The 22,350-nt window shown below is 45.4% G+C and overlaps 1 protein-coding gene across 10 annotated transcripts in view; it reads right to left on the bottom strand.

Moving 5' to 3' along the window:
• ANKRD26 (ankyrin repeat domain 26) overlaps positions 1-22,350 on the bottom strand; it is a 1,096,841-nt gene that overhangs the window by 841,413 nt on the left and 233,078 nt on the right. For all 10 annotated transcript variants that reach the window (XM_078674324.1, XM_078674330.1, XM_078674326.1 and 7 more), the window contains exon 5: positions 8,640-8,777. In XM_078674324.1, coding sequence (XP_078530450.1) covers positions 8,640-8,777 — 138 coding nt within the window. The remainder of the gene's footprint in view (positions 1-8,639; positions 8,778-22,350) is intronic.

Raw genomic sequence — 22,350 nt, 5'->3', positions numbered from 1 at the left:
CCAGCAGACACATTTTCTGTAATACTACAACAATATCTCCATTGATCGTCCAATATCTCTTGACCCAAGTCTTCCGACCAATGGATACGAGCTGAACCGGTAATACCTGTCCTGCCCGCCCGTACTGTTCTGTACAGTTTCGATACTAGGTGTTTCCCGTCAGGGGAACTAAGGATGAGGTGCAATGGGGCAAAGGTTTCCGGCTCACAAGGAAATTCTGGAAGTAACATCTGCATTCCCTGACGTGGAGGGACATATAAAAAGATCTCCAATGGTGTGGGGTGAGTATCTTGGAATAGCTGTTCCCTCGTTCGAAATTGGCCATCAGAAAACAAATCACCCCATTTAGTAACATGCAGCCGCTTGCACATGGCACGAAACCCCGTTTCCTGCAATATGACCATGCTCGGGTGATAAGTGAGGGGAAGGCGCGGCGATTACAAAAGGTGTATTCCCATGATGCGTGCTATACCTCGCCAGGCATCTATTGTGCAAGTAGCTGTTGTAAAAGGTGTTTCCACAGCACTGAGTGAACCATGAATGATGCCACTGAGTGGGATCGGGCGAGCCACCCAATCTTCAACAGCTAACTGGGGCATGAATGGCGTAGGCGCCATCCAGTGATAAGCATAGTGAGCTTGCGCACTGAGATAATAAAGCTCAAAATCAGGGATATCAAATCCTCCTTTATCATATGGCTGTGTAATGATTGCCCATTTGAGACGAGGCTGTCTGCCACCCCACACCAAGCGTAGCAATTCAGACCGTAATGTCTTAAAAAAGAAGGCACCAGGGTAGTATGGGATACTGAGGAAGAAGTATAAGAATTGGGGGAGTACCGCCATCTTCACAAGAGATGCTCTACCTGCCAGCGATAATGGCAAAGAGATCCACCGGGTGACCCTAGCCTCTAATTTAGTTATTGCTGTGCCATAATTCAGTCTAAGCGTTTCCTCACGATCTCTGGATACCTGTATACCCAAATATCTAAGGTAGCCGTCACACCACTCTAAAGGAAAGTCTATGGGGAATTTAGAAACGACAGGCGTACGCGGGAAGAATTGTGATTTTCCCCAATTAATGTTAACCCCCGAAAGCTGTCCGAACACCAAGAAATCCCTCAGGAGGGGGTTAAGATTTCGCTCAGAGTCCCCCACATAGAGCGTAATGTCATCAGCATAGAGCTATATAAACAGTTGTCCCTGATAACACTGAAATGCTTTGTCATTGTGAATATGACGGAGTCTGGCCGCTAATGGCTCAATCGTTATTGCAAAAAGCAATAGTGAGAGCGGGCAGCCTTGGCCCGTGCCCTTGGAGAGTTCTATAGCTGAGGACATATGGCCATTGATCACTACCTTAGCTGATGGCTTATAATATAGCAATTTGATCCATGACACAAACATGGGCGGGAACACCATTCTCGGCAACACTTTAAACAAGTAGCTCCATTCCACAGAGCCGAATGCCTTCGAGGCATCCAAAAAAACTGCCGCAACCGGAAATTCCGGCGCTACCGTTTGTATCAATGAAAATAGGGTGCGTAAATTATGAGTAGTGGCTCGCCCTGGGACAAATCCTGATTGATCAGGGAGAACTATCTTATCCATTAATAATGTTAACCGGGTAGCTAAAACCTTTGCCAGAATTTTGGTGTCGCAGGTAATGAGCGATAAAGGTCGATAGGAATCTGGCTTCTGTGGAGGTTTCTCAGGTTTTAGCAGTGATGTAATAACCACCTCTCTCATCGAGGAAGGTAAGACTCCTACTTCCATAGATTCCTCAAATATTTCTCGCAATACCGGGGCCATGATATCAACATAGCACTTCTAAAATTCGGCTGGCAAGCCATCCAACCCCGGTGCCATCCCATTTTGTAAGGACATGATCGCCTCCCGGATCTAGTCAGTCTCTAAGGGAGCACTCAGGAACTGCCTATGAACATCAGTCAACCAACAGAGTGCCACATCCCCTAAAAATTCCTCTAAGTCCACTTCATCATACCTTTGTGTAGAGTAAAGTGCTGTGTAGTGCGCCTTAAAGGTGGCTGGTATTCCTTCCGTGTCGTGCCTTAGACTGCCCTCTTGCGTTTCTATCTCCCAGACAGTATTGTTGAATCTCGGGCATCTAGTGATCTCCGCTAAAGCCCTCCCCGGGCGCTCCCCCTCCCCATATCTACGTGCCACCCAATGTCGCCCTCTAAAATTGGCTTCCCTGGTGGCTTCTTCCTCATATGCAGACAATTTGTCCCTGAACTCACCCTGTATCGTCCCCATCTCCCCCCTCACCATGCATTCCTCAAGATTCTTCATATCGCGTTCTAGAGTCCGTAATGTACGTTGGATATCCCTCAGGACCCCAAAACTCTTAGAGATACAGTAGCCATGTATGGGGACTTTAAAAGCCTCCCAGATAATTTCAATGCTGTCCACAGACCCCTTATTCCTAATGAAAAAATTCCTTATCTCCTCCTCCAATTCTGTTCTGAATACTAAATCAAGCAACGCCTTCGGCTGTAGCCTCCAAGTAGGCCGCGGTCTAGGTAATGGTAAGCGTGAGTTTCACTGGACAATGGTCAGAATACGTACGAGGAAGGTGCACAGCATGTCCCAGGCCCATAACCAATCCCCTAGACAGCAAGCAATAGTCCAGCCGTGCCCACGATCCAGTGTGTGATGTAAAATGTGTCCCCTCCCTCACATGTGGGCGTAGTCGCCTCCAGCCATTCACCCAGTCCCCCTCTGCCATTTTATCAACCAACAGCTCCTGGGATCTATTATGATATTGCACTGTACCCTCCGCCCTATCCACTGCAGGAGCCAAACTGACATTAAAATCACCTCCCCATATTACATGCATAGACCCTATGTTTACTATTTTCCCCCATATCGTGGCAAAGAAATCAGGGGTATCTACATTAGGCGAGCATCACCGTGTCTCTGCCCAGCCTCCCCCAAACAATAACATATCGACCCTGTGGATCAGGCATTGAGCCTACCATCGCAAAGGTGACACCCCGTTTGATCAAGATAGCAGCCCCTCTTGCGTAGGAGGAATAAGATGAGAATATACGAACCGATACCCACCGAGCAGCAAAGTTGTTCTGTGACCGAGGGTGTAAGTGTGTCTACCTGAACTTGCTGTCGATTTAAGTACGCCAATATCTGTCTACATTTGCGTGCATCATTTAACCCCCTCACATTCCAAGATAAAATAGTCAAGTCAGAATCCTTACCCTGCCCTTCCATGCCGTCCGCCTCCCCCATATCGACAATACAGCCTCTTTATGTAAAGTAGCAAATACCAAGTCCATACATGCAATGCCTCCTCTTCATTACAACCAAACCTAACAGCAACAAGACTCCCCCCCCCCGTTCCCCACCCTCCCTCTTCCCACTGAAGCATCCCAATCATGCCAGTAACCCCCCCCCCCCCAAAACAGCAAAAAAATACATCTTAGAAGGGGTATTCCCATTGGGGGAAAGACCTCCAGGTGGCTCACGTGTTCCTCGCCCCAAGGCAGGAGAGCGTTTGCATCCATACCGTCTCCCTTTGGGCCGCGAGGTTGTCCGGCTCAGCTTCTCGATAGATTCCTGCTCATCTAACGTACAAAAAACTGTCTTCACAGCAGCTATAATATGGTACATAGAACTACAGCATTATGACTCCCAGAGTGATAGATGAGCCGTCCCAGTCCAAAGTTTCGCCGGTGTAGATTAAGTGGTATATTTCATTCAACATCCGAGAGATGGGTGTCACAGGCGGCATCATGTTCGTACTCGCTTCCTTCCGCCGTTTCAATGTCCGTATGAAGTCTTCCACTTGTTGCGGTTTAGTATAAATCGTTTGCTTCCCTTGGAAAGTAACTCGCAAGTGTGCAGGGTACAACAAAGCATACTCCACTTGTGCCTGCCGCAGTTTTTGCTTAACAGCAGTAAACTTCTGGCGCTCTTCCTGCACAAGTGGGGTAAAGTCCGGGTAAATGGTAAAATTCACCCCGTCATAATTGAGTTGACGCTTCTCCCTGGAAATTTTGAGCACCGCATCCCGATCCCTATAATTAAGGAGGCAGGCTATAATGGGTCTAGGTGTGCTACCCGGCGGAGGTCGGGCCCAAGGGACCTGTGGGCCCGTTCTACAACAAAGTGCGGTGATAAAACGTCCTTGCCGAGTACTGCTTCCAGCATCTTCTCCACATAGCCCTCCAGCCTGCCAGTGTTTGTGCTCTCCAGCACGCCTAAAATTAGAATTTTTTTTCTTCGGCTGCGAGCTTCAATGTCCTCATTCTTTGCATTAATCATTTTCTTCAGTTTGTCCATCTGGGACATAGCAGTTTTCAGCTGCGTAGTGACATCTTCCGTATCCGAGATCCGCTGCTCCGCTTCTTTCAATCGCTTATCATGTCCGTCCAACGTGCGAGCAATGGCATCCATACGCGTTGTGACTGTATCTATCTTGTCCACCATTGTCGCATCTCAGACAGTTTGGTACGCATGTCACTAGACATTTCAGCTGCCTGCTCTTTTGAGGTTTCTCCTCCACTCTGCTCAAGCTCCGTAGCCGGTGGGCGCCCAGACTTCCTAGCTTCAAACGTTAATCGCGGTTGACGGGCATCGTCCGGCCCATCTTATAGGAGTCAGGCCCACTACCCTTTCCAATAGTCTATTGAGTCAAGGTTTCCCGCCGCAGCAGCAGCTATAATCTTCAGCCCGCGCCACTGAATGCCCGTCCACCGCACCTCTCAGCCTTCGTAGCAGGCCACCCACTGCACCACAGAAGTTATTTCAATTATCAGCGATGAATTGCTTTCAAAGATCGTTTCAATGCACCCTTCGTCTTCCCAGTGCAGTCGATGATTGCGAGCAAAGCAAGTTCATAGAGTCCCGTGGCCGCCTATGAATGGTCGCGCCAGAGTATATAGTGCCACAAGCAGTGATCAGGGTGCCACCCCACCGTATTGAAAGTCCAATACAATATATGCAGTCAGGCCTCCGGTAAGCAAGCGAGCATTTACACAAGTAGTGTGAGGCGTGTTGAGTAGCACCACTATCCTGCGCGCTCCGCAATGTTCTGTCCTTGTGGCGCACTCTCCCGCTAGTATAGCATGCAGTATGTCCCAAAAGAAGTCACATCTGCGGCCCTCACTCCAGCGTCACCTCCTTCTAGGCCTCTCTCAGTGTCACTCAGCAGTCCGCCATTTTGTGCCCAGGTGTCAAGTAGAGATTCCCAGCTCGTGCAGGCAATCAATAAAGTGGCAAAAACTCACCGACGTGACCAAGGCCGCCACTGAATCCACAGCGCATACCTCCTCTCATCTGGCAGCTCTAGGCGGGACTCCCGCTGTCTCTTTCCCGGCGTCGCCGAGCCGTCTATAGGCACCGCGCGGCATTTCACCTCGTGGCAGCATAGAACCAGGGCAGGCGCAGGATTTCCCCGCCCGGGTCTCCACCGCGGCCGCGGGTCTGCAATCACCGCGACGCTTCGCACAGGGCCGGCACCGCCAGCTTCACAGCCGCCTCCGATTGCCCGTGCCGGAACCCCAATGCAGTTAGCGCGTCAGGAATGCAGGATAATTAAAAGAATTTAGGAGCCGGCCGTCGGGAGCCTCACAGAGGTGCGGCCATTCCGAACGTGCGCCACCTAGCGCCCTCTAGTATGAAGTATTACTTGCTACAGAATTTTGAATTCCATTTTCACATAATTATGCTGCAGATTTCAGTCAGAGAGACAGAAGCCATGAAAAACACAGTCATGGATTTAAGGCAGGAACCAAGCGAGGGTGTATGGCTTTTTGATAACATGATATTAGACCGATCGAATTGGAATAACTAGGAGTTCTTTCATTATCTCTGCTAGATGTAAGACACTGCACAAAGGCACTTTACAATGTATCTTGATGTTATCCTCAAGACAATGAAATATATGTGCTTTGTCGAATAAAGATTTGATTCCGGTTAGACAAGTTTCTGTCACAAATCTCTTTTGTAATGATTTTTATTAATCAACAAATAAAGTATTTCTCTCTGATAACATGATTGGATACATGGAGCGATGCGCACAGAGGTGATGGAGCAAGGATTCGCACGTAACGTGACTTGCTTGTATTCAGTCCTCTCGACAGAACGTTAATACATTAATCAACATGTTCGTATTACTAATATCGCATTAGACGACATCCGAGGGAAGCTTGCATATGTGCTTTTACTAAATATAATCCGCTTGCATTAAAATGGCTGCTGCTACGCGGGATTTTCTACTTCGCATGCGTCCGTCACACTCACGTGACATGACCTACTCTTTGCTTTGGAGGGAATCTTTTGCTTCTGCGCATTAGAATTAAAATGGCTGCTCTGTGTTACAGCATGCATGAAGCTCGCACTGCTGCTTTTGCTAAGCTGTTCGTTCTGCTTAAACCTTAACGCAATAGTTAAATATAAAGTAATGGGAATAGAGTAGAGATAAGTGGTATACAGTGCATTCTTTTATTCATTGTTCCCAAACTGTTTCTTTTCTATTCTTACATGTAAATCAATTTGGGCCTGATGCATGTCGCTGAACTCCATATTGAAACCTTTGAGCCTGCGCACAAGAATCTAAAATCCATCGAGTCATGGCATTGAACCAAGATGCGCCTGGTAACCTCACCTCCTGAACTCTACAGGGGAAACAGAATTCTAATAAGAACTAAAATGTAACAAATGATAGAAGATTCATTGTTGGGTGGAATAAAATATACGTGAGAAAATAAAAATTGATGGGCGGGAACATTAATAGAATATTCAAAAGAAAAGTGTCATTTTCGTATGGTGTGATGACCTATCCTCATTCCTTGTCCAATCAAAATTGGGGATCCTTACCCTTGCAACGTTGGAGGGTGGTGCACTGACCTGAAAAATAGTATAACTAGGGTAGGCTTAGCTAGATAATTTGTCCGACTTGTCCGAATAGCTGACCTGTCACTGACCCAACGCACTCAATAAGTGACTAAGAGCAGAGGGCTGCGGAGCACTCTGTCAGAAGATTCGATAACCCAATCGGGGTTCTGGGAGCTGAAGTGCTGGCGAAGCACTTTGTCGGGGAAATCGATAACCTAATCGGGGTACTGGCTGTTAGCTGCAGAGATGGAGTAGTGCAGGCGTTGCAACTGAACTGCAGGTGCCGGTCTTAACCTTTGGTGGTCCTGTCCTGATCCAATTTGACTTTACCTGTCCTGATTCTGATCTGCACCTGCTGCCTACTGGCGACTGCAACTTTTGGGGTTCTGTCCTATAAACTGACCTGTGGCCAGGGTTAGTTCTTCACACCATTCTAGGTAAATATAAAATCTATGTGGGTTTGTCATTGATTTGTTCCCTCAATTACCCTTCCTAATCGCTACATGTTTTATTTGCTGCATGTTTGCATATTATGTTCCTTCTTTTACCCTCCCTTTTGTTAAATGCTTAAACATTCTGATTATATTTTATGTTCCTTCTCTTTACCCTCCCTATTGCTAAATGATTGAAATTAGTTTAATACATCTTTTGCATAGTTACATTTTGATTTTGATCTTCATAATCGAAAGTCTTTTGGTGTTTAATCTTTGGATCATGACCATTTAGGAAACTTAGATAAAAAGTTTAAAACTTTCCTGAGTCTGTGGTTATTATATGAGTGCAATGTTAATTTTCGCTGCCTATCTTTAAACTAACTCTCTGATCCAATAGGTTTACAGGTACCAGCGACAAGGGTTGGTAAGTTAATGGTACAGGACGTAGTAGGGAAAAAATATCTGGTAGTAGAGCAAAGGTTACCTGATTAAGTTATATGTTAATTGTATATGGGCCCAGGTGAGTATGGTAAACATATAGTCGGGTGACCTGCGCGCTCTATCAGAGGTACCTCATGTTGAAATCGTTTTCCCTAATTTCTTAACAATGAGCCACAAACAGCTGTCTTACCTTCTTAAAACTATTTTCCAAACTAGATAAAAGATGGTATATAGGCTACATAGACTTCAATAGTCTTAAATTGCAATTTCCAGAGCACAGAAAAAACCCTAAACAGTTAAATTGTGTTCGAAAAGGGTACAAATCAGTACAAGCATTTGCAGGTGGCCTATCATTAATCAGTTATTAGTTATTAAATAAACAGTTAAGTAACTCATCAGTTAACGTGGCATCTTATTAATCTAATGGCTAATGCAATATTAGCAGTCAACAAAACAGTCAGTAGCTATACAAATATATGGCAGAAATACAGAGATTAAATATATCAAAATGAAAAAGAATCTCATGATTAAACCCCTAAGCAAAGGCCAATTTGATAAGTTGAATGTATACAAAAATATCTAAATTGGCATCAACCAAGATGTGCACAATCTGTATTAAAGAAAGTAGAGGTAAATTTCAGAAAGTGTAAATACAATTATCTTTAGAGGAAACATATACACAATTTGTTTCCACTGACAAAACGAATGCAAAAGTCAAATCAAATCCTAAAAAAAAAATTAAAAATTAAAAAACAAAGCTACGTTGCACAGTGTTGAAGCATGTGTGCACAGGCAGGTGTAGATAAAAATGTTAAATACAGACATGTAAAGAATGTTAAATAATACAATTATATGCAATTTACTTAAAAACGACTATAAAAATACTTACGCATGATGTCCATTTTGATGAGCGTAATCATCACAAGTCCACCCTGTATCATCTTTGAGAAAGGTGTCTGCATCATTCTGAACTAACAGTTTCACTAAACCAATCTGACCACTGCTAGCAGCAATCATGAGAGGTGTTCTGAAAAAAGGAAAATAAATTGCATTATACACACTTTCGATTCTATCACTTCTGCTTTGTTCTTGGTTTTTAATACTATGTGATAAATGGTCCCACAAGGAAATGTATACTGGACACACCAAGCTTCATGCTTTCCAGTGAAGAGGGAAGGGGTGAAAATCAAGTAAATGTGGTTGTCCACTTCATCCTCGTAGGTTGCGTTTTACCCAAAGCCATCAATGTTTTGTTGTTTAACAGGTGATAGTATATTGCACTTTCCTAGAGTTACTGTAGAGCTACAAAGCTGTTTTGAAATCGGCATTTGTCATGGTACATACATCTTTTTTGTGCATTAACATTAAACGAATTTAGCTTTTTAGCTCTGGCTCGAGCGCTTCAGATATTTTCGTGAAATAAAGCATCAGAAAAAACATTAGGACTGTCTGACAGATACAAATAGCTCGATTTTCACTAGCTAGTACAGTCATTGATATATGCCAACTCTCACATGCACTGCGTTTTACATATGTACTTACTTGGACATGTAGCACTGAGATATATATTCACTCACCAACACACCCATGCACACAGTCAACCGCCCATACAGCTGTTTCCACATGCACTCTTGAACCCATACACCAAGTGAATCAACTGCTCACACATCTATGCACAGAGTCACACACCTCCCAGCCACCCACACACACACTCACCCTCACATACGAATACCTAGGCAACCAATGAATAACCCATATAGCCAGTCATATAACTACTAATCAATACATGGAGCAGCTTACACAACAACAGACATAATGATGCACAAATTCAAACAGTTTACTCACTAACCCATGCATTCAGTAAGACACATTTAATCACCCACTCATACAGTCAGTCACGCACCTACTAAATCCTTTATCCAGACACTCATACATACACTCATTCTTCAATATGTTTAACATATTTTAACTTTACAGAAACACACAGACACTGGATGATGTCATCAGTGATATCATCAGTGATGTCATTTGAGATGTCATCAGTGATGTCATCAGTGATGTCACTGACCATGTCATGAATGATGTAATATATGCCATCATCAGCAGTGGATTGCGGGCCGCGCGAGTTATAGTGAGTCCAACTAACTATAACGTGGGAATTTCAATGGTTTTGTATGAGTAAAATGTTCAGCTAACTATAACTTGTGTGAAACCTATGGTTTTTTCAGTGAATTTCAAATGTTTTTTAAATGCTTATTCCTAACTATAACGAGTGTGAAACCTATGGTTTTTTCAGTGAATTTCAAAGGTTTTCTAAATGCTAATTCCTAACTATAACGAGTGTGAAACCTATGGTTTTTTCAGTGAATTTCAAAGGTTTTTTAAATGCTAATTCCTAACTATAACGATTGTGAAACCTATTTTTTTTTAGTGAATTTCAAAGGTTTTTTAAATGCTAATTCCTAACTATAACGTTTGTGAAACCTATGGTTTATTCAGTGAATTTCATAGTTTTAAAAAGCTAATTCCTTTGTATATCGACTTTGTAACCTACAATTTTTTTTTTTATTATCTGTTTTTTATAACTATTAATTATAATAAATTTTTTTTTTTTTATTATTTGTTCAATGTATTCTTTTTTTTTTAATCATTTTGTCCTGGAGCGCTCAGGGTGCGCGCACCGGTAAGCTCACCCATATCATTTTGTTTTGGAGCGCTCAAGGTGCGCGCACCAGTAAGCTCACCCGAGAGCGCGGCGAGAGCGCTATTTCTGCGTTCGTAAAAAAAAATATGTATGAAAAGTAAATAATAATGCAAGACATTCAGTACCATGATTATAAAAGTAGTATTTTTGATTTTCTGAATGAAAATGATTTTGCATTTCCGTAAAGCTAGCAAAACGTCATTTAGGCGCGCCGCCTAAGCGCCCATGGAAGCGCCCACGTTCGTGCTGCGTAAGCGCCCCCGGAAGCGCTCCGGTGCGCGGAGCGTAAGCGCGTCAAGTCATGTGACCTTAAAATAACAATTTTCATTGGTTGCTAAGTTTTTTTTTACAAAGAATGAAAACCCCACCCATTTCCTTCACTTCTTCTTTCACTTTTGTGACTGAAAGACCTGTTTTTTGCTGCTCACCCTTTTTAGAATTATCATGGCTGCTAGACCCACCAGAAGCAGTGAGGACTCAGATGGGTTCATTGAAGAAGAGGCTCCTCAACCTAGAGTAAAGGAGCACTTCATATGGAAATTTTTCTCAATACCTGCTGATAAAAAGAAAGTAAATGCTCCAAAGGTGGAGTGCAAGATCTGCCATACTGTACTTTCCCGAGGAGACCCCACAAGGAAGTACAGTTTTGGAAATTCAACTATGATTCGCCACGTTCAACGCAGGCATCCTCAGAACTATGCCCGGGAGAGTGTCAGGGCTCTGGCACGAGAGGCTCCAAGGGATGGTGCCTCTACTTCTACTGGAGGAGCAACTGTATCGGTGAGGGGGCGACCAGAACAGCTGATTCCAAATATTCAGCCTGTTTTTCATGGCATCACAAACAACTGTAAAGATTGTGGTGAACTACTTTGTTATGGTGAACAAAGTATTATGACCATTGTCCGAGCAAGAGAGAACCACCGCTGCTGTCCCCGCCGCTAATTTTGATTCTTTTTTTTGCTCCTGTTGAGCAGTTTGACATTCCCTGTTTTTGTTGAGAAAAAAACGAAAAAAGAAGAAAAAAAAAGTTCTTTTTAGAACTACCTCCAATTCTCAAAAAAGAGCTATATTCTTAAAAAAAAATCAAAGAGTAACTGAAGTGGAGTGCAGTGAGAGAGGAGAGGAAAATGAGTGAGAAAGTAAAGAAAGGGACGAGAGGGGAAGGGAAGTGAAGTAGGGGGACTGAAAGAAGGTGAGTGTGGGAGGTGAGTGAGGAGAAGGAGAGTGAACGTGGGGAATGAGGATAAGTGAAGAAAATGTAGTAAAGGAACGGGGTGTGGAAGGGTAAGAAAAGAGCAGTGATGTTGAGGAAAGAGTGGAGATACAGACTGGATAAAGGCAAGTGAGTGTGAGACAAGGTGAGTAAGGGAGTGAAGAGACAGAGAAAGTGAAAGAAAAAGTGAGAGTAGAAGACTGAGGGCCTCATTTAGGAGGCCATGCGTCACTTTTGACGTACCAGTGGTGTAAAAAATGCGCCTTGTTGAGTCATATTTACAAAATGACGCATCTAGGTAGATGCGTCACTTTGTAAACCCCTGCGCCACATTATACCTGTGCCAGGTATAATGTATGCAAAGGGGGCGTATTAACACAAGGAAGGGTCGTAGAAGTGACGCAGTGAAATCTATGAGATTTCACTGCGTCACTTTTAGGACGCCGTTGCGTCAAAATCTTGCGCCTGCCTCACAGCAGGCGTAAGACTGACGCAGGCCCTTTCACATGGGGCTTGCCCCATGTGAAAGGATGCATTGCTGGAGTTGCGTCACTTTTGTGACACACTCCAGCAATGCGTCACTTTTGCGCTTACAAATACGTCAGAAATACTGACGTATCTGTAACTCCTTGCGACAGGAATGTCGCAAGTAGAGCGCACTGATAAGTGACGCATTGCTGCTTTCACGTGATAGAAGAGGAGTGACAGACTAAGGGGTCAGAGAGAATGAGGCTAACAGAGAGAGAAAGAGGGAAGGGGAGTGTAGAACTAAGAGGACAGAGGGAGTAAGAGAAGTAGTTAGTGAAGTGGAGTAAGGAGAGTAAGGGAAGAGAAAAGAGTGAAGGAGCAAAAGAAGGAAAGAGACAGGAAGGAAAGTAAAGGTTAAGGTCTGAAAGAAGGTGAGTGTGGGAGTATGGCCGAGTTATAGAGAGTGAGCGTGACATTAGAGGAGTGAGAGACTTAAGGGACGGAGAGAATGAGGCTAACAGAGAGAGAATGAGGTAAAGGGAGTGTAGAAGTAAGAGGACAGAGGGAGTAAGAAAAGGAATTAGTGAAGTGGAGTTAAGGGAAGGGAAAACAGTGAAGGAGTAAAGGAAGGGAAGAGAGAGGAAAGAAAATAAAGCAGAAGGTCTGAAAGAAGGTGAGTGTGGGAGTATGGCTCAGTTATAGGGAGTGAGTGTGATAGAAGAGGAGTGAGAGACTAAGAGGACGGAGAGAATGGGGGTAACAGAGAGAGAGTGAGAAGGAGAGTGAGTAAGTTAGAGGACAGAGGGATTGAGAGAAGGAGTTACTGAAATAGAGTAAGGGAAGGGAAAAGAGTGAAGGAGCGAAGGATGGGAAGAGAGAGGAAGGAAAGTAAAGGAAAAGGTCTGAAAGAAGGTGAGTGTAGGAGTATGGCTGAGTTATAGGGAGAGAGCGTGATAGAAAAGGAGTGAGAGACTAAGGGGAAGGAGAGAATGAGGCTAACAGAGAGAGAATGAGGGAAGGGGAATGTAGAAGTAAGAGGACAGAAGGAGTAAGAGAAGGAGTTAATGAAGTGGAGTAACAAACTGCACATTTTAATTGGCTGTACTTTTGAACACTTTGAAAGTCACATAACATTCACCCATCCCCCCAGTGCTCATTCCCCTGTTACCATGATAACTCCCTCCTCACCCAGCACACAGTTCAGAAGTTCATCATACTATGTTGCAAAAAAAAGCAGCAAGGGTGTTTGACCACTCAATGTACCAGCTAATCATGTGCAATGTTTCTTGAAATGACTTTTCCTCAACCATTGAAATGACTTCTTTCAAAAAACAAAAGCATGCACCCTAGTTTTCAGTGGAGAATGTTAAGAAAGCACCAATCATTTTTTGTTTTTCAAGTGCACTGAATCTCAACCACTTTTTTACATAACTCTTACATTCAAACTGCCATTTCATTTCCGCAACTCATCTGAATACAAGCACATCTACCTTCAAGATGCCAAAAGTCTAGTTTGTAGGTCATAGCTTTGTCCACTGGAGTCAAAAATACGCAGCTAACAGAGGTATTTACAACCTTGATTTACCAAATGTGGACATTGTATGGATTGGACAGAGAGGATTGAGAAGTCACCAATTGATACCATTGGTAAAATCCTTTATGCATCTACCACACCCTGACCTCATAATTGTGCACTGTGGTGGCAATGACCTGGGCACTTTGACTGGGGTAGGTCTGGAAATGCTTTTAAAGGACATCTTTGGGCAATTGATGTCACTTTTTCCAAAAACTGCCTTGGTATTTTCCAATATATGCCAAAGGCAAAAATGGAACTGGTCCAACCAATTTTGTCCACAGATTGAGAAAGCAAGGAAACATGTGAATAAATCTGTTTCTGCTTTCCTCAGAGACTATGGTATGGGTTCCATTTACCACAACAACTTGCGTTACAACATGCAAGACATCTATAGGAGAGATGGTGTGCATTTTACAGATGAGGGGAATAGAGTTTTCCTCTTGAATATAAGACTCTGCATTGGTGCCTACTTGTAGGTACAAAAAACACCCACATAACACAACAGCTCTTTTCAGAGCTACCCTACCTCTAAGCACTCTAAATTATTTTTTTACTATAATTTTTTACACTGTTTTTCCCTGTGGTGCGCTCAGGGTGCGCGTACCGGAGCGCGCACCTGGGAACGCACCCAGCGCTTACCCCGCGAAAATTAAAAAAAATAAAAAAAAGTTGTTTTGCCCTTCAGGGTCCTTCTAGGCCCCCCTCAGAAAACCTAGGGGGTCAGGATGTGTCTACTCTGCCCCCTTTTAATTATATCCCCCTTTCTTTTTCACCTCTTGTGTCTCGATTCTACCGAGACACAAGATGGCGGACTCTCCGGACTGTTTAGAATGTTGATAGACACCCGACAGCCAATCTGCTTTCCGCTCGCGCACTCCCGTAGCACGCAGGGTGCGCTCCCCGGTACGCACACCTGTGAGCGCTTGGAGAGAGCTTATAAATATATATGTGTTTTTGAAGTAAATTTTCAAAAAAACTACTGGAGCAATTTTCACCAAATATAGCAAAGGCACATCTGCGTACCAGTCCCTACAATTTTGCCAAGTTTGGCGTAATTCCGTTCAGCGGTTCGGGCTGTAAACTTGTCAGACCGTCCTATGGAAATTAACATGGGGAAAACACGTTTTGGGACCCCCCTTTTTTCTCAGCCCCCACTTCACGAATCCCCCCGAAACTTCCAGGGAAGGAGCAGAGCAGAGCAGGCCACAATTTTGGAAAATTACACACAAATTCCTCAACCGGCGCCAGAGTTATTCCCAATAGAATGTTGCGGATTTCCTATGGTAGCCAATCCTAACTATAACTACCTACTGGCGACCGCCAGTAGGTAATTGTTGGACCTGGCCCTTTTGGCAGGTTCACCCCGAAACTTTTAGCTTTTTCCTAGCCTGTTTCTGGAACCTGGGTTGGTGATTTTAGGCCTCTGCGCACTTTTTCACTGTGGTACAGTGTAAAGTGCGGGTGCTCTCTGTGTAGGTGTGGTGAGTGACCTGCCCTCCCATAGGAATGAATGGGGAATGTGTATGCCCATGGTAGTTCCTGATGTGTGGGGAGTGCAGGGTCGAGTTTGATATGTGTGAACTCGTGAGATTGAATGCGGCGAAATGGTGTATGCGGCATGATTGTGTCTAGTCTAGAAGTGCCACTTTGAGAAGTTGGCATATTTGTGTAATTTGTGCCTGGCGTGTGATTGGCTGGTGAGCCTGGCCCAGAGTGCCTGGGCCTGCTTGTGGATTGACTGTCTGGTTTGAGTGTGACAGGGGCTGCAGAGCCCCCAGGAGGTTGTCTGAGTCAGCCCGTGGATTAAAGGCAGCATCTGCTGCCAGGGAAGTGGGTGGAGATCGCACCTGATAGTGAGTGAGGCTGTGCCTGCCTGTCACAATGCTGGCTCCACCCCCCGCTGGGCGACTGTCACCTCTGTCCCTGATACCGACAGGACTTCCCTATAACCAGTTCTAGCTGGTTCTCACATTGCCTGCACAAAGACTTCAAAGACTTTTCTGTGTATAAGAAGGGGCTGTGTCCCCTTCCAAAATGTTCTTGATTCTAACTTGAATCTGCCAGGGGCGTGCTGCTGCTGGGGCTCAGGGGAATCCCTGAGCCCTGCCCAGCCCCTGGACTCCTGATGGACTTTCCTGGACTCCTGGGGGACCCCTCAGCCTTGCTTGGGCTGATGGGGGGGGACATTGCTTTGCCCCCTTGAACTCTCTGGGACCTTTGGCAGCATGGAGAAGCTGCATTTTCCTTCAAGAGACCTTTTTTCTTGCCTTTACCCAGGCTTGTTGAAGCCTAAGCGCTTGGGAGCGCTTGACTGGTATTTATAGCGCCTGGGAGCGCTGTATATTACTTATAGCGCTGGGAGAGCGCTTTATTTGAACCCATTGCGAGTGTGGCGCCCTCACGCATTTTGCGTGAGGTTTGGCAGGTGCCTACCCTGCGACTTTGCCCGTTTATTTGCTTATTTGCGAGTGCCCACCTCGCTTCTGTGTTTTATTTTAATAGCGAGGGTGCCCACCCCTTGTTGTGCCCCTTTATTCACCGCCGCGGCCCGAGCTGTGTGTAATGGCCGCCCAGGAAGTCAGGCATCGTTGCGCCTGACCGTAGGCGGGACTTCCGGTTTGCAGAGGAAGTCCCGCCCCATTGCCGTGTTGGGATTGGCTGGTGCCCCGAGAGGAGAAGTGGAGCTGTGGCCGGTGACGGGGCTCCCGTGTGCGGAGGGAGCCCCGAGAGAGAAGAGTCGCGGCTGCATTGGGCACCGGGGCAGGCAGGAGCCTACTCTGCGCCCCGGTGCACTCACCCAGAAGAGGAGACTGCCGCCGGGAGCCTTGCTGGCTCCACTCTGAGTCCCGGTCCCGAGACAGGGACCGGGCAAAGCAAGGAGAGTCTGTGAGGAGCAGGAGCTCCTCAGATGCCGCCCCCGCCGCACCGAAGACCGGCGAGAGCACAGGGAGCAACCAGTGAGTGGGGCAGACGAAAGGGAGGGGCGCCGGGACACATTGTCGGTGTCCGCCCCCCCCCCCCAGTAGCGCGAGCTCGCGCTCCTTGTCAGTGGGAAGCCACGAGGGCTTCAAGGGAGGCCCCGGTTGGCAGTGGGTCGCCCCAACATGTGTAGAGCCCTGAGAGGCTCAGGGCCCAGATGGTGTTTAGAGCCACGGAGGCCCTAGGGGGGCACATCGTTATTTAGAGCCCAGTGAGGCTCTTGAGGGCAGTTGTACTTACGAGCCCAGCGAGGCGCGAGGGGCCATTGTGTGTAGAGCCTGAGGGCTCTAACGGCCATATCTAGTTTAAGAGCCTGTGTGGCTCCAACGTTTGGGGCATGTGATGCCCAGAGCCTGTGTGGCTCCAGCGTTTGGTCATTTTTAGTTAGAGGGGGCGCCGGGGCACATTGCCGGTGCCCGCCCCCTCCTGCCTGCGAGGAATTTGTTTCCAGAGCCTGTGTGGCTCCAGCAGTGGGCGCAGTTTGCGTCTAAGGGTCAGTGATGGCCCTGGCGCAGTTTTGAAGTTCCCCAGCTGCCCAGCAATTAGTGGGCAGCTGCACCGTTTAGGTCTAAGATGTTCACAGGTGCCCAGCAAGTAGTGGGCGCCTGCACCGTTTAGGCCCCTGACATTGAGACACAGGGCGTCCTAGCCCCAACAAGGCCAGTTGGCCTAGGGACTGCCACAGGTGGTGGCTTATGTGAGTTGTGCGCAATTGTATGGTTTTTATTCCTGCACCTCTGAATGTTTTTAGACATCATGTGACTTTTGCGCTATTGTATTGTTATGGTACCTCTGAATGTATTTTTATCGCATCATGTGCTTTGTTCTTAACACCGCTGAATGTGTAGGTTTATGCATCAGGTGGTTTTCCTTTACTACTCCTCTGAATGTGTTTTATGCATCATGGGTAATGTGTTCTTTCTTAGACCCCTAAATGCTGTGTGATACTTAGGTGGTTGTTCTTTTTTAGTACAGGAGGTCCTGGTCCCCAGCGTGACATCCTCCTAAGGTGTTTAGGGATGTGTAGGTGGTACTTACCTGTCCCCAGTAGTTACTGGATGTGATTTACAACTGTTATTCTTTTTGCAATACTTATTCTAAGTTCTATAAGTGCTATTTCTATATCTACAAAGCGTTGATTCTGACAGTGGCCCATGTGGCCCTGTCATGTACATAATCCCTTATGAATGTTGCCCGTGCCAGTTGGCACAATGTACATGTGTGATTTTTATCTGATGTGTTTTGACAATACAAAAGTTATTTTAATATAATCTTGTGTGGAGTTCCTTTTGTGGCGTGCCTAGTATGTTGTTGCTGTTGTGCGCTGGCGCAAATGCTTTACACATTGCCTCCGAGTTTAGCCTCACTGCTCGCGCCAAGCTACCAAGAGGGTGAGCAGGGGTTATCTTGGCGTGTGACTCCTTTGCCCTGACTAGAATGGTGGTTTCTGCCTGGCTTTGGCGTCAGCCTTAGCCTACCAGAAATAGCCATTTCTAACAGTAATATATATATATATATATATATATATATATATTACCTACTGGTGGTCGCCAGTAGGTAGTTATAGTTAGGATCGATTTCCATAGGGAAATCGCAACATTCTATTTGGAATAACTTTGGCGCCGGTTGAGGAATCAGCCTGAATTTTTCAGCAACTTTGCCTCGCGGCTCTCCGCTCCTTCCCTGAAAGTTTGGGGGGGATTCGTCAAGCGGGGGCCGAGATAAAAGGGGGGTCCCAAAACGTGTTTTCCCCATGTTAATTTCCATAGGGCGGTCTGTCGCACTTTTAGCTCAAACGGCTGAATGGATTTTCACCAAACTTGGCAAAATTGTAGGGACTGGTAGCCCGATGTGCCTTTGCTATGTCTCAAGATATGTGCTCCAGAGGATTTTGAGTAATGTAGGTTAAAAAATTTTTATATATCTATAGCCGCGCCCCGGTACGCGCACCGGGGAGCGCCCCGGTCGCTGACGCAACCTGGGCACGGGAAGCCGATTGGCTCTCGGGTGTCTATAAACATTCGAAACAGTTTGCAGCGGCCGCCATCTTGTGTCTCGGTAGGATCGAGACACAAGAGGTGGCAATAAACAAAGGGGGAAATGACCAAAAGGGGGCAGGGTACACCCCCCCTGACCCCCTAGGTTTGATGTGGGGGCCATAAAAGGGTCCCTCGGGTAAAAACATTTTTTATTTTTTTTCCGATTTTCGCGGGGGGGGGGGCGCCCGGTACGCGCACCGGGGAGCGAACCGGAGAGCGTACTTTGGTGAAAAATAGTGAAGATAATAGTGTAAAATAATCATTTTGAGTGATTACAGGTAGGGTAGCTCTGAAAAGAGCTTTTGGGTTCTGTGGCTGTTTTAGGTACCTACAAGTACGCCCCACACACACCCACACGCACACAACCCCACACCCCCACACTCCCCACACACACCTCACACACGCACACCTCCACCCACACCCAAACACCCCACACCCCCACCCCCACACCGACACCTTACACATCCACACCCACAACCACACATCCCACACACCCAGACACACACATACACCTCACCCCCCCAACACACACACGCACACACAGATACCTCACAGACACCTCACATATCCCACACCTCCCCCCACACACACACGCACACCTCACAGACACATCCACACATCCCACATATACACACATCCTATACACATACTCCCCACACACACCCCACACACACCTCACACACCCACACTTCCACCTACACCGAAACACCCCACACACCCACACCCACACAAACACTTTACACACCTACATCCCCACCCACACCCACATACCCCACACAGACATACACCTCATCCCCCCAAGACACACACACACACACACATACACACCTCACAGACACACCCCGCACATCCCCCACACATACCTCCCCCACCCCCACACATGGGGAAGACTCAGTGAAACACTAAAATAATAATTTAAAGTGCTTAGAGGTAGGGTATCTCTGAATAGAGTTGTTGTGTTGTGTGGGTGATTTAAGTACCAACATGTAGGTAACAATGCAGAGTCTTAAATTCAATGTACACCGTTTACTCTGTAGATAATTTGCATGTTGTTATAGAAGTTATTGTGGTATATGGAATCCATACCATAGTCTGTCAGGAAAACATAAAGAACATGGAGGCAGGAGATGAAAAATAGATGTCAAATACACTTTGGAGATAATATAGTGGGAGAAAGGAAGTATCTATGAGCAAAATTACTATGTAAAACAAAAAAGTTGCACAGTATACTATAGGTTTGACTTTTCATTATAATCAATTTGGTAGTAGTTTAAGATTTACATATAAAAATGAATTTTTCCGATTTTCGCGGGGGGGGGGGGGGGGCGCCCGGTACGCGCACCGGGGAGCGAACCGGAGAGCGTACTTTGGTGAAAAATAGTGAAGATAATAGTGTAAAATAATCATTTTGAGTGATTACAGGTAGGGTAGCTCTGAAAAGAGCTTTTGGGTTCTGTGGCTGTTTTAGGTACCTACAAGTACGCCCCACACACACCCACACGCACACAACCCCACACCCCCACACTCCCCACACACACCTCACACACGCACACCTCCACCCACACCCAAACACCCCACACCCCCACCCCCACACCGACACCTTACACATCCACACCCACAACCACACATCCCACACACCCAGACACACACATACACCTCACCCCCCCAACACACACACGCACACACAGATACCTCACAGACACCTCACATATCCCACACCTCCCCCCACACACACACGCACACCTCACAGACACATCCACACATCCCACATATACACACATCCTATACACATACTCCCCACACACACCCCACACACACCTCACACACCCACACTTCCACCTACACCGAAACACCCCACACACCCACACCCACACAAACACTTTACACACCTACATCCCCACCCACACCCACATACCCCACACAGACATACACCTCATCCCCCCAAGACACACACACACACACACATACACACCTCACAGACACACCCCGCACATCCCCCACACATACCTCCCCCACCCCCACACATGGGGAAGACTCAGTGAAACACTAAAATAATAATTTAAAGTGCTTAGAGGTAGGGTATCTCTGAATAGAGTTGTTGTGTTGTGTGGGTGATTTAAGTACCAACATGTAGGTAACAATGCAGAGTCTTAAATTCAATGTACACCGTTTACTCTGTAGATAATTTGCATGTTGTTATAGAAGTTATTGTGGTATATGGAATCCATACCATAGTCTGTCAGGAAAACATAAAGAACATGGAGGCAGGAGATGAAAAATAGATGTCAAATACACTTTGGAGATAATATAGTGGGAGAAAGGAAGTATCTATGAGCAAAATTACTATGTAAAACAAAAAAGTTGCACAGTATACTATAGGTTTGACTTTTCATTATAATCAATTTGGTAGTAGTTTAAGATTTACATATAAAAATGAATAATGTCTCAAACAATTTTTGGATTATTAAATATAAATTTATTTTTGAGATTCATTTTCAAAATTTGATAGAACGTCTAACATTTGACTGTCCGAAATGGCCTCTTTTTGAGTGAACATAACTTCCAACATTTGACTGTCAGAAACGTCCTCATATTGAATTAACAAATCCACAGATTCTACACATTGTAGAAGTTCATGGTCCCGTGATTCATCCATGAATTCCAAGTCATTGGGTTCAATGATTTCCTCATTGTTCATCTCTAGGACAATTTCAAAGGAAATGTTCTGTTCTCCTTCCATTTTTGTGCTGAAATTTGCATTAAAAAAAAAATCAGTAGAAATATGGCACTGTTGGGTTTAAGTTCAGACAGGTAGTTTTGATTTTTTAACAGTGAAGTTAACTTTGAGCAATGTATGGTAACAGGCAGGAAGTAGAAATATAAAAAAGTGCCTGTGAAGAAGCGTAAGTAAATTCATAATTATAGCAGAGAAGCCTAAGTCAATCCATAAATATAACAGAGGAGCCTATCTCTATCTATAACTATAGCAGAGGGACAGTAAATAACTATCAGAAAACGTTTTTACAAATTAACTTAAAGTGCCCCTTACAAATTATCAACTTACTTTACAGAGAGGTGAAGAAGACAAAATGCGAAAATCCTTTCAAGATGTACCTCAGGTAGTTGTAGTCAAAATGGCCGTGTTTCCCTCATTTTTCATTTATATTCATGTACATAACCAATCAAATGTCAGGAAAAAAAATAGAAAATGAAAGTAACATTTTAATTGGTTGTCAATTCTAACACTTCAGATGTGTTTTTGTGAAGTAATTTACCTCAGGGTATTTAGAGAGGTCTACAGGCTAAATGGCTCAATGGAATTCCATCGAATTTGGGAAAATGGTAGGGATTGGTATGTAGTATGAGCTATTCTATATTTGGTGAAAGTGTCTCCAGTGGTTTTTATGTAAATTAACTTTTAAACATTTTTTAGAGCGCTTCCCGGTGCGCGCCCTGGTACGCGTTCCGGCAGCGCTACGGGAGTCCTCCATTTTGTGTTTCGGTAGATTTAAGACAGAAAATGGAGGACAAACAACGTTGGGAATGGGTATAAGGGGGCATCGGAGGCACTCCTTGACCCTCTAGGTTTTCTGAGGGGGTCTTAGGAGGCCCAAATAGGCA

This window comes from Lissotriton helveticus, chromosome 1_1 (assembly GCF_964261635.1).
Source record: "Lissotriton helveticus chromosome 1_1, aLisHel1.1, whole genome shotgun sequence".
NCBI classification, from domain to species: Eukaryota; Metazoa; Chordata; class Amphibia; order Caudata; family Salamandridae; genus Lissotriton; species Lissotriton helveticus.
This window is presented reverse-complemented; position numbering and strand designations above follow the sequence as displayed.